The sequence below is a fragment of the Calonectris borealis genome, chromosome 7 (assembly GCF_964195595.1).
Source record: "Calonectris borealis chromosome 7, bCalBor7.hap1.2, whole genome shotgun sequence".
NCBI lineage: Eukaryota > Metazoa > Chordata > Aves > Procellariiformes > Procellariidae > Calonectris > Calonectris borealis.
In genome coordinates, this window is record NC_134318.1 from 32,132,435 (window position 1) to 32,149,591 (window position 17,157).

At 44.8% G+C, this 17,157-nt stretch overlaps 1 protein-coding gene across 1 annotated transcript in view; it reads right to left on the reverse strand.

Moving 5' to 3' along the window:
* LOC142084374 (VPS10 domain-containing receptor SorCS1-like) overlaps positions 1-5,370 on the reverse strand; it is a 309,600-nt gene extending 304,230 nt beyond the window's left edge. The window contains exon 1 of the mRNA XM_075154993.1: positions 4,066-5,370. Within this exon, the coding sequence (XP_075011094.1) occupies positions 4,066-4,707 (642 nt within the window). The 5' untranslated portion in view covers positions 4,708-5,370. The remainder of the gene's footprint in view (positions 1-4,065) is intronic.
* Between the last annotated feature and the right edge of the window lie 11,787 nt (positions 5,371-17,157).

Sequence of the window (17,157 nt, forward strand, 5' to 3'; positions counted from 1 at the left end):
GATCTACACCAACATCCCACCCAGGAGAGCACTCTGTCCAGAGCAAGGCAAAAGTAAACTGCCTGATTAAGTGAATGTGAAACCCATCCTGCCTTCCTTCACAGCACCACATTATAGCACAAGCTATAGCATCAGGGCTCTTGCTCAGACTCCCTTACCTGCTGACCTCCAATTTTTTTGCTGTTTCTCCACGGTACTTTCAAAGGAACAAGTAAGGCACTAATCTCCTTCCAAGCCAGCCTAGGACAGAAGCAGTCTTGATTTCTTGTAAGCTCTGAGAACCATCCGTATCCCAAAAGCTCACAATGGACATCTCCTAGAGATTTTCTTCTTTCCATGAAAACCAAGTCTCCCTTTTAGCTCCACAACACAAATCTCTGCTAGCTGTTTTCTCCTAGTCTATAGCGGAGCATTAAGGGAGCTACGGGGACTCCACATCTACAGCATTTGGACACACCATATCAGGAAGCATGTTTGATATCTCTGCGAGCTAGGAAACCTGCCAACTTCCACACCGATGATGAAATTTCTCAGTGGTGCAAAAAGGCAGGAGATCTCACTTGTGTGTCTTGTAGCAGAGATTTGAGGAAGATTTTATCTCATAGGATCTTTTACTCCAGTTTCTACAGAGGCCAGTGAAAGACTCTCAGGATGTATCAATGCAAGTAAATTAAGCAATACCAGGACGTATTCACAGACTCAATAGTCTATACTCTTATTATACTGACAAAATGGTTCCAGGCAGGGTGCTGGCATGGGCCAGTTAACACCTTCCTGGATCATTCCCAGATAGTCTGGGACTTAGTACAAGCCAAAGACCATTTCCAGCACCCAGTTTAGCTGCAGCCACTCTTCTCCGCTTTGCAGACTGAAAGAGCTCAGGATTGCGGAGATGTCAGACAGCCTTGTGTGGCCTCGCTCACCTCCACCGAAGTCAGAGAAAGCCTGAGGCCCACCTGTATTTTAATACAACATTGGATACAATCCCGGTTTCATCCTCATCAGTCATCTGACAATCCAGACTCCATACACCTATGGTCTCCTCTGGGGAGCTCCTGCTGACTCCCCACTGGTGAAAAAGCCAGGGTAGACAGGAAGGATTATTGCACATGTGAAGCGTGTCCCTACAGATGTGAGCTGGGCACAATCCAAATGTCTGGCTACGGATATTGTGCCGGAGGGTAAGCTGTCCAGGGAGTACCTAAAGTCATTGATGGGCCAAAATAATCTCTGATGTAAGACAATTTATGTTGGTGGAGTTATACCTGGATGACTTGGACTACTATTTATTATTCTTACTGTACCTGTGGCCGAGCATACAGCAAGTTCATCCTCAGAGCAGAATGCCATCAGTCAGATGGTGCACACACTCAACATGAAATCACAGCCAAGCCCGAAAGAAGCTGCAAACACCAAGAACAATCCCTTACAGAAATCACGAGTCTTTTCAGGGGTCCCTTCTTCTCCATCAGAAGCATTGCAATTGTACCCAAACCACTACCAAAATAAGGATGTAGGGAACTACACTGAAGCTGGCAGAATCAGGTACATTGCAACAGAAAAACTTGGTGGTGACAGTGCTTTAGCTTTCCAGCTTTTCCATCTAAAGGGATCTCAAATTTTGTTTTCAGCTTTATTTTGGATTTTTCCTGTACTCACACAGATGCTGCAAACTATGATCATCTTCATAGTACCCCTGTGCCTGGGTGAAAGGCAAAAGCTGTTTAATAGCAGCACTTACAGAGCACATTAGATTGAAAATGTGAGGAGGTGTGTTGCATCCCCCTGCCACGGCAGGGAAACGCAGGCAGGAAGGCGGCAGCTATCGCTGCTGGAGTGCAGCCAGGGCACCGGGGTTACACAGCATCCCTCGCAAGCAGCACCATGGGATCCTCTGCGACCCCCACACAGGCAGAACTACATACCCTAAAGGAAGCATTTCACCCCAACCCACTCCTAGCTCCTTCACAGATGAGTGCCCAAAACCTCCGCAGAGAGACATTGGGTCAGTGCCACTTGGGTTACCTACTGAACATTGCTTCAGCTGAGCCTGTCGTGCATTCAAGTCCTGCTGGGGTCCAGCTTCATTTAGTGTTGTGAAGGGGATGCAATCACAGCGCAAGACAGCACAGCACTGCCAGAGCCCCCAGCAGCAAGGTGGGAGCATAATCTCCCCGTACACAATGCAACCCGTAGCTCTTTGGAAAGGACAGCAGCAAATTATTACCCCACAGTTCCCTGAAAACATTTGTACACCAAGACACTCAGCAAGTAATCAGTCCTAGCATTAATAGTCCCTACTACCACAGTGGGCAGAAACATATACACATGCATACGTATACCATAGCACATGTCTAATAAAACACATATATGACAACAATATATGTGTCTTGATAAATGTACAGATGAAACATAATTGCAGTAGACCCAGAAAACTGATGCCTGCTGGATGACTTTTTATATCAGAAGCTTTTTCTTAGCAAATGGGTCACTTTAAACCAGTGTCACCTCAATTCAATTTGTATGAACAGACCTGCATTCCTACAAGGCAGCTTCTGTTAGCACAACTACGTAAGAGACAGGCTAGCTGAGCTGTGAAGAAAGGGGAAAGTCCTTCAAAACAGAGATGACAAATATTCCTCTGTCAATTAATTGATTAAAAAGTTCCTGATGAAACCATAAAGCCATGTCCCAATTAACTAGGGCTGAACCCCACAGTGAGGTGCTTATAACATCCACTGTAACTCTAAATCAGGTGGCTGTGACAAACCTCAACACAATCTATACCAAAAGAAATTCATAATGATTAGACCATTATTTCAAAATATTACTAGGCTCCTAGTACTAAAAGCTGAAAGGGAGGCCAAGGATTTCTGCCAAGCAGCCAGAAACCTTCTGGCATTATAGCTGCAGACACCTTGGAGAAAAAGCGCCCGAGTCCCCCTTTCTCCTGGGAAGTTGTATGGGCAATGACTATGTCGTTTCGGCATCCCTTTCTCTCTTATTAGCATTCTTCCTGCTGTCTCTAAGAGGCAAAGTGACAGAAGTCGGAGCATTCAGACAGACAGATCCCCCCACTTCTCCTAGTCCACAAGCAGAGTTAACGGCAGGCAGAAGGCACACCAGGCAACTCACTCTGCCTTCCCCAGGCCTCAGCCCTCTGGCTCCAGGTTACCTCTGCAGCAGAGGCTGGAGGGATACAGGGCTTAAGTTAACTTGGTAACTTCGATGCCATGACTATTGCTCCAGCCTGGAAACCAGTCACCTACCTCTTTGGCTGGTTTTGTTATGCTTGGCTCATGTCTGAGCCATTCTGCTGCTATTCATGAGAAAGGTCCAGGTCACAGGTAAGAGACAAGAACTGTCTCATTTTGAAACCTTGGTGACAAGAGGCAAAAAGCAGCTCTATTCCCTGCACAGAGGCACCTCAGAGATGAAGTCCTGAAGCCCTCCAGCATCTCCCCATCAGCAGGGCCTGGGGATGAGCGCTTGGGCTGACGTGGGCCCCCAGGGCTGGGAGGAGGAGGAGCAGCATCAGAGGAGCCTTCCCAGGCCTTGCTTGAAGCTGAGCTTCCCAGGCCCCGGTTACCCTGGGGATACCCAGGCAGGGTGCAAGGACGGATCCCCCCCCAGACCGTCCTTTCCTCTCCCCGCCGTGGGCGGTGGCAGGGCTTTATCCCTCTCTGCCTCCAGGGTGAAGGAGAAGGGGGCTGGAGGGGGCTGTGCTCTGGTTTATCCCTCTCTGCCTCCAGGGTGAAGGAGAAGGGGGTTGGAGGGGGCTGTGCTCAGCGGGCGAGCGGCGGAAAGTTTTTTTGCTCCAGAAGAATGGCCCTTTTGAAGCACTTCTGCCCCACTGCACACTGCTAAGCGAAGCCAATTCCCGGCGCCCGGAGGCGCAAAATCCCCCCTCGAAGAAGAAAAACCCAGCGTCCCCCACCCCCCCCCCCCAAAAAAAGGCAAAAAAGAAGGAAGAAGAAAAGGAAAAAAAAAAAAAAAAAAAGGGAAAACTAGGACAAAAGCAAACCCCGCGTCCGCACCCCGCCGGCCCCCCGCGGCGGTACTCACGCTGCTGTTGTGCCCCGACCAGTGCACCATGGCTTGGTTGTGCGCCGAGTCGCCGGCCAGGGCGAAGGTGGTGCTGCCCAGCCGCAGCTCCTCCAGCCCGAAGCGGGCGGCGCCGGCGTCCCCCGGCTCCCGCCCCGCGGCGCCGCCCGGCCCCGCGGCGCCCCGCGGGCTGCGGCCCCGCCGCCGCCGGCCCGACCCCGGCCGGCCGCCCGCCGCGGGGGACCCGCGGCCCCAGAGAGGATGGTCCTCGGCAGGAGCCGCCGCCACTCGGGGCCGGCTCTCCCCGGCCACTTTCTCGGGCTCCCTCGTCGATCGCCGGGTCTCCCAGCCGCTGAATTTCGTCCTCGCGGGAGCAAGGGCGAGGGTCGCTTGCAGCCCGGCATCTTCCGCCTCCATCCCGGCCTCTTGCCCTCTCTCACCTCCCTTCTCCCCGGGGAACCTTCTCTGCTCCTTTTCTCCTCTGTCGGTCCTCAAATGCATTAATAATCCCTGCTGCGGATGTTGCTGCCGCGGCTTCACCTGGGAATGGCAGGATCTGCAAGTTATTTCTGCACCGGTAAAGCCAAAAGTGAAGAGGAAAAGCCATGTCCAGTAGAGGAGAGCAACGTGCCAGGCTGGGTACCGGCCAGCAACTTTTTCCATCGCTGTTGACTGCTGATGAGTGCGAAGGAGAAAGAGCAGGAAAGAGAGAGCAGGAGCGAGAGAGCAGGGCGCTGCCGATTTACCCTCCGCAGGGTAAACACAGCGAGAACTCCATAAAGTTTCAGACTCTGCTGTATTAGATGCAGCTGGGGGGGTAGGGGAGATTGCTTTCTTTCCCCCTCTTTTTTTTCCCCCTTGTTTTCTTTTCCTTCTTTTGCACTTTTTCCTCTTTTTTCTCTTTTTTTTCCTCTTTTTTCTTTTTTTTTCTTCCCCCCCCCCGCAAGACTGGCGTTGCTGATCAGGCTTTTGATGGAAGGCAAAGCCACAACCACACGGGGGAGGAGCTGAATAGAAATCAGAGAGAGAGGGAGAGAGAGAGGAGCAAATCCTGGCTGGTGATTTCTCCCGGCTGCCTCTGTGGAAGTCACAGCTCGCTCCTCTCCCGCTCGCTCTCTCTCTGCTCCCTCTCACTTCGCCGCTTCTGCATCACACTCCTCCCGCAGCCGCCCCGCCAGGACGCCCCGCGTGTGTTTCGTGAGTGATTGGTTACTCACTCCCCCTCTCTCTCACATACACCCCACACACACGCACTCCAGGAAGGACTTACCCCAACTTTTAAACTCGCACCATCAGATCCTTTCCTCCCCTGCCCTTCCCATCAGCTCAAACCCCTAAAACCTGCTCCCCAACATACTAAAACCACGGCACATGAACTGGAAGCAAACGTTCAAAGTGAAGGAGCAATATGTACATATAAGCATACAAACATGTGTGTACAGTCTTTCCAGAGGAAATATTTTAATTCGATTAATTAAGTGGCCTTAAATGTCTGAGGAGGGTCTTAAATGTCCCTTTCTCTCTCTCCCCCTGTGACTGATGTAAATGCACTGGAGTTGCTGGGAATAGGCACCTGTGCTTGATTTCACAGGGGGAAAGTCACATTTGTGCCCCTCCATTCCCTCCTCCGCCTTTGCTTTGCTGTACCATCATTTACAGTAGCTGCCGATGTTCAGTTAAATCACTCAGGCATGGCAGAGATGTAGTCACATAAATGCTGATAGAGACAGGGACAAGCTTTTGGAAATGAAATGACAGCAGTTGGGGGCGGGAGAAGGGGACAGAGAGATTCCCCACCACTGGTTTATCATCAGAAACAAGCCCTTTCTGCTCTAGCTCTCTCACATTTTCAGGACCAGCAATTTCTCCCCCAGGAGCTGTGCTCCTCTCTCACTAGATCTCTTCCCCACAGAGTAGTCACTAGTGATGGCCAGAGGACATCACCAAACCCTGATTGCAGAGGTTGGTCTCTGCCGGCCGTGGGAGCTGCTGGTCCCTTACTGCAGGCAGCATCATTGGTGACTGCCCACGCAACAGGACAGGGATCCGAGCTTTAACAGGCACTTGCAAATGTCCACGGGCTTTAAAACTGGAGGGAGTTAGAGGCTCTTCCATTGGAATTTTATTCCATCCCCTTCTGCCTTCTTTCCCTCTTTCCCACTTGATTTCCAGGAGAGTTTATTTTTTAGTTAATGTTTTTAATGTTTCCTTCCTGACATGGAAGACTTTCTTGCATTTTTTGGTAGGGCATTTCAGAAAGAGATTTACAGATTAGTTCCACATTCTTCTAGAGATTTCACTCAAATGCTCACTGGTGACACATCTTGGGGTATTAGCACAAGGAGAAGGGAGACTCACAGCAGTTGAGGCTGGGCATAACTTCATGCTGCTTACAACAATGATCGATTGTCTGCAATGTAACCACCAGACCTCAGCTAAATCTACTGTAAACCAATTAACTGCATACCTGTTTCCGTATCTCCCAGATAAATGGTTACTATTAGTTACAGCCTGTCAGTAATAATAATTAACACTTTGCACTTAAACAACTCCTTCCCTTTACTAAGCCCAAAGCTCTTCACAGAGGCCAGTGAATTTTACTCCTGTTGTATAAATGAGGGAAACTGAGTCACAGTGCAATCAGCAAAGCAGCAAGGATTGGAGATGGAGCTACCTTATTATTAACCCAATCCTTTGTCTTCTATACAATAGATTGGCCAGGTGGATCTATCCCAAAGGATACACTAGAGTGACACTTTCCTAGGACAAGTCTTTTAAAAAGGCTTTAATCTAAAGTGGTGAAATTCAAAGAGATGAGTGGGTGAGACAGAAAAAGACCTTGGAAGAAGGAAATTAATAAGAGGTCAGAGGAAATTTCTCCTGGGATTGTAATAGAGATTTGCATGCCAAGGAGTAGCTAAGGCTAATGAGAGAAAAAATCTAGCCATCTCGTTTAAGCAGATGATTATCTCTGGATTGTGATGAATGACCAGTGAGTGATATGGATGTGCCTGGTAAAGCACACCTTATAGACTGTGAGTATACTACACCTGCAGAGCTCTTCAGCAAATGCACACAAGTCAGACATGGAGAGAAAATACTGGATCCGACCTGAGGATCACAGCCACTTTTTCCAGCATTTCCCTTGTTGTGGGTGAATATAAGACAGAGACGTACAGTACGAGCCTTTCCCTGATCCCTATTTCCAGGAATCATCTGTTTAGGAGATTCCAGCAGCAGAAATTACACCTGATCCCTTATGTTTAATAGCTATGGATGGACCTGTCTTCCCCAAATTTGTCTAATCCTTATTTATACTCTTGGTGTCTGAGGCATGCTGTGGTAGTCAATTTTAAAATCTGATTATGTGTGCTTCTGAATACTCATAGTCTACGCTTATCTGAGAGAGACATTTTAAATTGCCATAGTCTAATCTTGTTGCCAGCCGTCCTTCTGCCACAGATGATGTGATGATTGAGCCATCAGAGATACAAAGCCTGAGTCTTTGGCACAAAAGAATAATCCCGTCTTTTGAGGTAAGCGATAACTTTCTCAGTTGGGAACTTCAGTAGGCCTCTATGTTGTCATGGGGGAGGGCTGAATTCATACACTCAGCCAAAAAGAAGCACTGGTGTGTAGTCACCGGACCCCATGGCCGCGCTCATGAGAAAGGAAAGGCTGCGCTTGTTACCTCCTGACCTGAGGTAACACCTGATCCGACGTTTCGATAGCACCCACTACACCACATGTCCAGCTCCAACCCCTCGTGAGAATGTGTTTTCCAACAGAGTTGCTACACTACCTGATCAGGAGAGCACTCTTCTGTTTCACACTGCCTCAAGGGAGGGGAGAGGAGCGAGCCCTGGGGGCCGTGGAACAGGAGACAGTCATTGATACTATAAAACATGATGCTATGAGAACAAATGAAAAATGCAGGTCTCAGCTGTCCTTTTCAGCCTCTGCCTTTCCCAGGACAAGCAGTGGCAGGGTGGCAGGGGGTGTTCCTCTTTGCCGGGGAGGAACTACTGCCAAGGCAGAGATCTGCACAGACATGAGAGAGTTTGAAGAGGTTCTCATTTTGGGGGTCAGGAAGCACAAGCAGGAATCTAGTGAAGGGGGTAGATACCAGTTCTGGGTAGCTGATGCAGTGGAGCAAGCATCTTCCTAAGGATTTATATAGCCTTGAGAAGAGAAGCAGGAACAGAAGGAAACACAGCAGAGTACACAAATCTTCACTTGGGACCGGGCAGGTGCAGAGACAGGTGGAAATATGGGCTTGGTCAAGGACATAAATCCTTACGACAATGATTGCGATAATCTACCATCTGCAGGAATCCTTTCCTCCGGAATGTTTCACACTCGCGATCAGAGACTACTTGTGAAAATGTGGTCTCGAGACACCTCCTGGCTCCACAGGATCCCTGTCTTCTGAAACTTGCTAGACGATGGAGCCTGCACGACAGAAGCACCTCAGGGACTATGCCAACATTGCCTGCACTTTGATGGAGTAGAAAGGGAGAAAGAGGAATGAAAGAGGATGGAGAGAAAGAAACAGAATTGGGTGGGCTTAACCAGCTGAGTTTTCAATATAGGGCAGGGGCATAACGTAGCCTGGTCTATCTTGCACTCAAATGTCTTTTAGGCTAAGCAGAAAAATCCTTCTGTAGTAAATATTTGTATAATCAGGATTTTGTGAATCTACACTCATTTCAAATCATCGGTTTTCTCTGTAAAGACTGTGTAATTAAGGGAGCCCAAGAAGAACACTGCTCCATTGATTCCTATCAAGCCACGGTGAGTGATGAATACTGTAGTTCGACATTACACATAATTCCTCCAAAAGGAATCTCTGTTTGAAAAAAAATAATTACAAATCAGGATACAACAGGGCTTGTTGCAGTTTCGCTTAGGAAAGAAAATGATGGCTCTCAACTGTAAATATCAGAGAGATCTTTTTTTTTTTTTCTAATAGGTTCTGGATGTTTCATTCTTTAAATAAAAGAGGGACTAATTATATACAGCAAAACAACTACTTCCAAGTGCCTCTTATTTCACTGAACAAAGGGAAATTATTTACCTATGTGACTTGTTTTGTAGCAATATTTATATAGTTGTTACAAAGGTATTATCAGAACTAAATCCCAGGACCTCACACAGGGGCAATGCATTTGGCACACAAAAATTATTTGAAAAAAATCTGGAAATGAAATAAAATCTGTATCTTCTTTCCACTGAATTTCATTTCCCTCACTCAGGTTATTTTTGGAAAGGTGATTGAACTATTTATTTTTAACACTAATAATTCCTCTAAATTAATTAACATGAAAGCTCTCCTTTGTTATTCCAGACAATCAAGCCCCAAACCAGTGCCATCCCAAAGTTAAGCTGCTGCAGCTTTTAACAGGGGCTCCCATTCATCTGCAAATGTGATGTGATTTTGCTTTAGTTGCCATAAATATTAACAGCAAGGGCTTTTTGTTCTTTTACTCCCTCTTGCTGCAGCCTGTTGCAAAGACTGAGGTTTAAAGTAATCTCAAAAAAAGTGCAAGACTTTGTTACTTTATAATTTAAAGAGCCATTTTGCTTTGCTAAATCCTCAGATGGAGATTTCAGATAACAATTTATCTGGCAAGAAGAGCTGGGTGGTGAGCGGATTCGATCAGTGTGATTACCTCTAAGTACAGGAAGGTACTCAGCACCCATACCTGGTGCCAGTTTTCCTTAAAGCACTGTTTATACTGAAGTATCTAGTGATGTTTATTAGCCAGCAATCTCTCTGGGGACAATAGGAGTTGTCTGGATCTTTCTCCTCTGGAAAATCTCTCATGTAGGCTCCTCTGTTTCATTTCCACTTCTGGATCCAAAGGGTTTTCACACCATCCCACCACAAACCTCATACCCATGGCACAGACTCTGCATTTTACTCTTTGGGTCCAGACCTCCTTCCTGCTCTTACAGCTGCAGAGACTTCCTGGGCCAGCTTTGCACAATGATTTCAGTGATAAACCAAGGGTGGATTTGCCATGGGAGGAAGGGAGAATGTGACCCCCCCAAATAAGCTTGTACTCCAGTCACGTGCTGAAGCAATATTCATGTGGCTGCCACATCTACACTGATGTTGAATCCAGCACTCTTTGCCACTATGCCTATAGATCCTGGGATTTAATCCCATTTCTTCTCTAGTGACATCTGCTCCTCTGTGCTGGCCTTGCATTTCACTGGTCCAGTGATCCTCTCCCCTTGTGATCTGGAGACATCAACCCATTGCCACCCTGCGCTCCTGAGTGCTGCTCCCCCATCAGGGATTACCATGGGATTTAGGAGCCGAAAACACCCCAGGCCACAGAAGATGGTTGATGAGAAAATCTTCTGCTTGAAATGCCCAGCTGGCATTCTCTCTTGATCAGCTTTTGCAGCCTAAGAAACCTGGAAAGCTGCCCTGAAAAGCTGGTCTTAGATTCTGCTGGGTTTCATAGTTTAGTTGAGTGTAAAGTAGAATTGCAAGGACTGCACTTATGTCAGGACTGCACGTACTCAGCTAGTGCTCTGAGCTTGCAGCTAAAGAAAAAACTGAGCTGGAGCTTGGAGCTAGAATGAGCTTTATTATAACAAATTTTAAACTAGTAAACATTGGTGGAAGGAGGAAGCCTGAGGTGTATCTTGTAGTCAAGTCATTCACCACCACCAATATGAATGATAACCACAGGGATGACCCAGCAATTGTCACATTTCATCCTGACTGTTTTAAAGCAGCCCCATAATACCCAGAAGGTTTTCGCCATCAATAACTGAAATGTACACCGTGGACATTTCCAACCACATGAAAGGCAAGAATGTAACCAGGAAAAATGAAAATGGCTTTAGCAAAAGCAAATAATGCTTGACCAACCCGATTGTCTTCTCTTACTAAATAGCTGACTATTGTAACACCAGCTCCCACAGCAGTTTCATGGTAAATGAGGACGTATGGGCAGTTCAAAGCAACTGACAGAGGTTTGAAAGTTGGCTGGACCGCTAGTCTCAAAGGTTGAGAATCAACTGACTGGAAAAGGTCTGGGGATTGCACTGGGGGCCAAGTAGCCCTCTCTTTGCAAATAAGGCAAACTGCATATTTCTCTGCCTTTGGAAAAACATCATCAGGAGATCAGAAGAAATTATAATCTCCTTCTTCTTAGCACTGGGGAGGCTGAACATGGAGTACTGTTTCTGGTGTAGGCCTCCAGTTCAAGAGGGACATGGAGAAACTGAGGAAAGTTACCAAGTGGAGGGCTACTGAGGTGGTGAGCATGCAACCTACAAGGAGATGTTTAAGAGCTGGGCTTGTTTAGCCTGGAGAAGAGGAGGCTAAGGGGCAATAAAATATGAGCCTACAACTACTTGAGAGGGAGTTACAAAGATGAAGAAGCCAAACTCTTCTTGGTTGCGGCAGGTGCTAAAACAAAGAGAAGACAAAATTGGTGTTTAAAATATTCAGACTGAAAATTAGAAAAAGCTCACGCAGGAAGATAGTGCCACTCCAGACAAGTTCTTTAGATTGTAGAATCTCCCTCAGGAAGACAAATCTATGGCCAACCTGATCTAGTAATGATGGCAGCCTGGTTTCAAGTGGGAGGTTGGTCTCTCCCAACCAACATTTCTTTGAATACTTGAATCTATGAGAGGTAAAAAGCTCAAGAAGAAGACACGTCTACAGCTGAAGGGAGGAATAAATCCCATCTCTCCCCAAGATAAAGCCTGTAATCTATTCCAGTGACAAATGGTTCCCAGGTTCAGCATGCGCTTAGATACCATCCTATAGTGAAATTCAAATTCCTCCAGAGACCAGACCGAGTTCTCCTTTCATTAGATGCCTGTATCTCCAGCACTAGTTTAACAAACCAGTTGGGACTCTTAGACAATTTCATCCTCTTGGGTCCCATCCCACCTACCTTAAGTATTGTTGCCAAGTATTGCTGCCAAACCTTTGCAGAGTCCTACAGGACTCCCAGCATTTATTTGAGGGTGGGGTAAACTGGAGTTCTAGGTCTAATGTAATGCTACTACTGGTGGTGGCATCCTTTGGCAAACAACAGTCAGGGACAGTTGCGCTGTAACATCCTAGATTAGGACATACTAAAAAATTTGAGCTTTACCTTACTCTCTCTGTTGTTCCCCTGGGCATGTATCTGTTCTATATCTGGCTCTCAGCATGTTCCTTTGGTTTCTTTTCCGTGGGTGGAGATGCAAACCTTCCTTTCCTAGGGTCTTTGCAGCTATTCAAAATCAGTTGCAAGTTGCTTAGCTGTGTCCATTGAGTCATTTTCATTCCCTCATCTTCTAGGCTTTTCCAGTTTCTCAAGAGAATTGTGGCTGTGGGATGCCTCTGGTCATCTTGCAAGCTTGAACATCTGCAATTTGAAGCAGGCTGATCAAGTGCAGATAGTAGTTTCCTGTGAATAATAACACTCAAAGCATCTTCCATAGAGTCAGGATACTTCAGTAACATAAATCTTCTTAAAATCATTTGTATTTTCTCCCTTTTTCAGAGATTACTGAACTTTAGTCATCACTGGGGAAGTTCACCTGACATTCTATCAGCTCTGGGGTTATCTGTATCGACAGGACAATAAAAATTCTTGTCTACCACTCCACCGCTGTCACCTTTGGCTTCTTCACTTGGTTGTGGAAGAATTTAATGGAGGTAACAGAATAATGATGAAGAGAAAAAGATTACAAGCTTAATGGCCTGTGAATGCTCTTTATAGTTTGTCATCATTACAGATGGTTTTTTCTTGCTTGTGCACCTTGCTTGATTTCTCTTAGCCAGAAGTGTTGACAAAGTAGAAGTTCCAGGTACAGCTAAAGATAAAATTTCTACTAGAAGAAAGAGAAGACAGAGAAAAAAGATTATTCTTCTATCTTAACTTTTTACTACAAGAAAAATAAAAAAAAAGAAAAAACCAAGAACGCTTGAGGCTGATTGAAGATGTGAGCTTGCTCATTGACAGTATTTTATTTCAGGACTGAAAAAATGACCAGGCAAAAATTTCTGTGAGGCAAGTCTGTCCTGCTTCACTGATGCATCATTTCTTAAGTCACGGTCAGAAATCCTTTTCTGGAGACAGCTGCATCACTCACAGATCAACCAGCAGAGCTTTTCGTACACACATCCCATGGTACAATATCAGGAGAACTAGATCTGGCCATCAGTTAAAGCTGTTTTTACTAACCCAGCTCATGCTGCCTAAAACAAGTTAGCGGATACTCACATGAATTGTTCTGCTAGTTGATAACCAGTGTGATACTTTCCAACAGACATCCACATCTGAGCATTACAACGCACAGTCAGAGACACCTTTCCCATCACGGCAGTTGTTTGGAAGGTTGATGCTTTCATAGGATCCACCAGATCTGGCCAGAAATGAAGGCAGATGAAGAGAGGAAATCTTCCTCTGACCTTTTCTCCCTCCAGCCTGGTAGCTTCTTGAACAGCTTCTCAGATCTGTGACATCTGTCTACCATTTGGGACAGAGAGAGATACTCCTTCTAATGAGGGCAGAAGAAGTAGTCGTGAGAGATAGCATGTCAATCCCACATTTGGCGAGAAACTCTGGTCTTCTGACCAAAGTATCAGAAGGAAGGATTTGGAGTGGGTAACAGAAAATCTGGAGGAAAGCAAAATCTATATTTCTGTGTTGTCAGTCTTTTCATTGTGAATCATGTAGTGAATTTCAAGCTCCCGATGTCATGGGTTTATATGAGATTATCAACTCTCCTCCTTTGTTTTCTTTTCTTCATTTAAAAAAAAAAAAGAAAAAAAGAATAGTCCTCCTAACTATGGAGAACAGTATGAAGACAAGGCTCCTCACTGGCTCAAAATCTAACCTGAAGTGTTTCAACATCAAATACAAAGCCAAAGCAGTCAAATTTAAATATTCCATTTTAGCACTTTGAAAATGAAGGGTTTCCCTTTTTTTTTTTTTTTGTTTAAAAATGGTATTCTGGAGCTAATTTTGCCTGCTTGCAAGATTTTAAAAAATATGTATATTTTAAATATATATGTACATATATATATACACACATAAAATGATATACTTTTTTGCAAGCTGAACAAACTGTTGCATTCAGCTTGAAATGAATCTTTGATTTCTGAATTTCTTTTGTCCCCCTTTTTATTCAATTTGGCCAGGGAATTAAAAAAATCAGTTATTCATATGGCTTTAATTACTTGAGACATTTGCCAGAACACCTTGCAACATAAAATACTTTCTTTCTATAAATTTGGTACTGGGTTCATTTCTTGCCCAGACCTCTTAGCAATTTATCTGGGATGTCTGTGGGTGTAGCACCTGGAAGATTAAGCTATATAAAGCTCATATACAGATATTCGTTTCTGGTAAACAGGACCCTGATAATGATAATTTATTTTAGGGTTAAATTTTATATTATGTATCAAGGGACTTTATGAAATAATTTCAAAATTAATTGAAATTATTTCAGTTTTCAATGAATCCCTTAGGAAAAAAAAGAAAGAAATCCCCTCATTTTCAGTCAAAAGACTTTCTTCTATTAGAATCAGATTTATGAAATAAAGGTGATGAAAAAACAGTAAGTCTGACAGTTTAATACACGTATACACACACAAAGGTCAATAAATGGCCCAAGCAGTGGAAGGAACCCATAAGTGATGCTTCTGCTGATTTCACTGCAAGCATTCCCTGAGATTCCATTTATTTTTGGGAGTGTTTGCATGTGGATGGCTCTGTGTGTTTAATATCTGTTCTCATATCAAGAAAGCATAGGGGGAAAACTCCATTTGGATATATTTTCATGCAATTAATAATAATTCAGGGTTTGTGCTTTTCTTATGCCAAAACTGTGCTTGCCAAGGTTTAGAGCCCTCCAAATGCATATATTAGTCCAAGTATGAATCACTCTGATCTTCTCCTCCGTTTGAAATAATGTTTGTTCAAAAGATATTAAATGTGCTTCACTTTTGTCTTCATTCAATCCAAAGTAATTTTTAACATTCTTATCAAGACTCCTTGATATTCTGTTTTAAAATGCTTTAAATTTTCCAGTCTGGCCAAGTCTCCGTGTACATTTTAGTTCATTTAAGTCTGATTGCAATCAGTGGGAGTCTTTTCATTGATTTCAACGGAATTTGGATCAGGTTCGTTTGCAGCATAACTTACATATGTTTGCTGTCATGGAATAAGCCAACTATCATCCAGGGAACTTGAAAGAACAAGAAATAAATCCAGGATCTCTGATCTTTCTTGGGAGGAACTTAAGCAAGTCCTGGTTTATTAGTGGTGACTGCTCTACAGAACACATCTTGAGCGTCTGCCCCTTCACTGCAGTAAGAGCTTCTTTTCTGATTCAGTCTCTCCCAGCAGTCAGCTCATTTTAATATTTAATATGGTGCCTCGGTCAAGAGGCAAGATTCCCTTGTCATGATTTCAAATCCTCATTGACACACTCCGGGCATTTTGCTGCCTTGAACATCTGCTGAAGGACTCTTTGAGGTGCAAACTCAACATCTTTTGTATAGTTTGGTTCTTTTTGCAGTTTCCAAAAGAGGCAAAACTAAATAAACAAGGCATGGGGCCTGTACTGGTTTCCTGTTTTGTTTTGTTTTGTTTTGTTTTGTTTTGTTTTGCCACATAGGTGCATCTCTCTGCACAATCTTCTTTTCTCTTTGTTGCTGTTGTTTTTCCCAGACAACGTAATTATCTTGATTGGTGGGTGGCCAACAAAGTTTTAATTAGATCCAGGGGGATTTGAGCAGGACTATGTATTAAAAAAAAGGCAAAGCAATGTTGCTAGAATTATTGTTTGTTTATGTTGTGAGGCATCTTCTGTGAAATATGATGTCGCCTCTTTGCGTTTCCAGTTCGGTCCTCTCTTCTCCTGCCTTGCTCTTTCACTTGGTTGACAGGGAATGGTGAACTGGCATTAACATCTGTGTACTGAGGCAACGCTGCCAAGCTGTTGCTGCTGCAAAATGTCCAGCAGCTCAGTCCCTGCCAAACAGAGCCATTGATCCTCCAGCTTGTGCCAGTTCAAAGGAACATAGGATGCATATCCCGCTTTGTGGAAGGGGTGACAAGTGATTTGGGGCAGGCGATTGGCATGGACAACAGTGAACCACATTGAAGGCAGGGAAAGGACTGCACTGAGGAGGTCTTTCGGGCTGGTTATAGTTATTAATTTTTGACGGGAAAAGGGCTGTTTTTATTTATTGTGTTGTCTAAAAATATCCTGGTAATGAATTAACCTGAATAGGGAGGGGGGGACAGAAAAACGCATGTTGATTTTCTAAAAGCAGGCAGAAATGCTGTTATTTTCCAATTAACGTTCAGCATTAGAGAGCAATCCAGCTGGAGAGAACTAGCTAAGCAATACCAAGCTTTTTGCTTTCTGCACTTTTTGTAGTGATATTTTTTCTCATTTAACTTCTTTAAAAAGACCCTAATAACAACTTAGGCCATTTCTTTGGCTAATTAACTTGTTCTGGACTCCACTGGGGTGACTATGAAATATTCAAGGTGAGGATCCAATTGTTCATGCTGAAGCAGAAGGCATGTTCATCTAATAAAGGCTGCCCCTGCTCCAGTCCTGCAGGAAAGGGTGAGGGGAAAACCACCTGAATGCAACACTGGTGATAAGGATGCTTCTCTATAAATCCCAGAGCAGGTCTGGGATTCTGGTGGGACTGCTGACGACCTGTAGTCTGATTCTGGCTGAGTCACCTTTTTCTTTCCAATTCTCTTTTTTATTCTGTCTGTCATAATGTCCATGCCTCTTCCTTCTTATGGCTTAGCATACTTGAGGTGCACCAGATTCAATAGCAAATAACGAGTAAAAATGATACCATCACATCCAGCCACTTTCAAGTCCCCCTTAGTGACCACTGACCAAATGGCTACATCGGAATGATGTGACCAGGAGTAGCCTTCAGCACAAATCCAACAGGCAGCTCAGGGTCATGCCATGGGCTCTCCAGTGAGATCCAGCAAGCGTTAGATCCTGCAGCTCATGTTACATACCCAGAGCAATGAGCACCGATAACAGGAAAGCTGGTGGGAAGCAGAGGAAATACCACATTTCTGAGTAAATATGTGCACACAG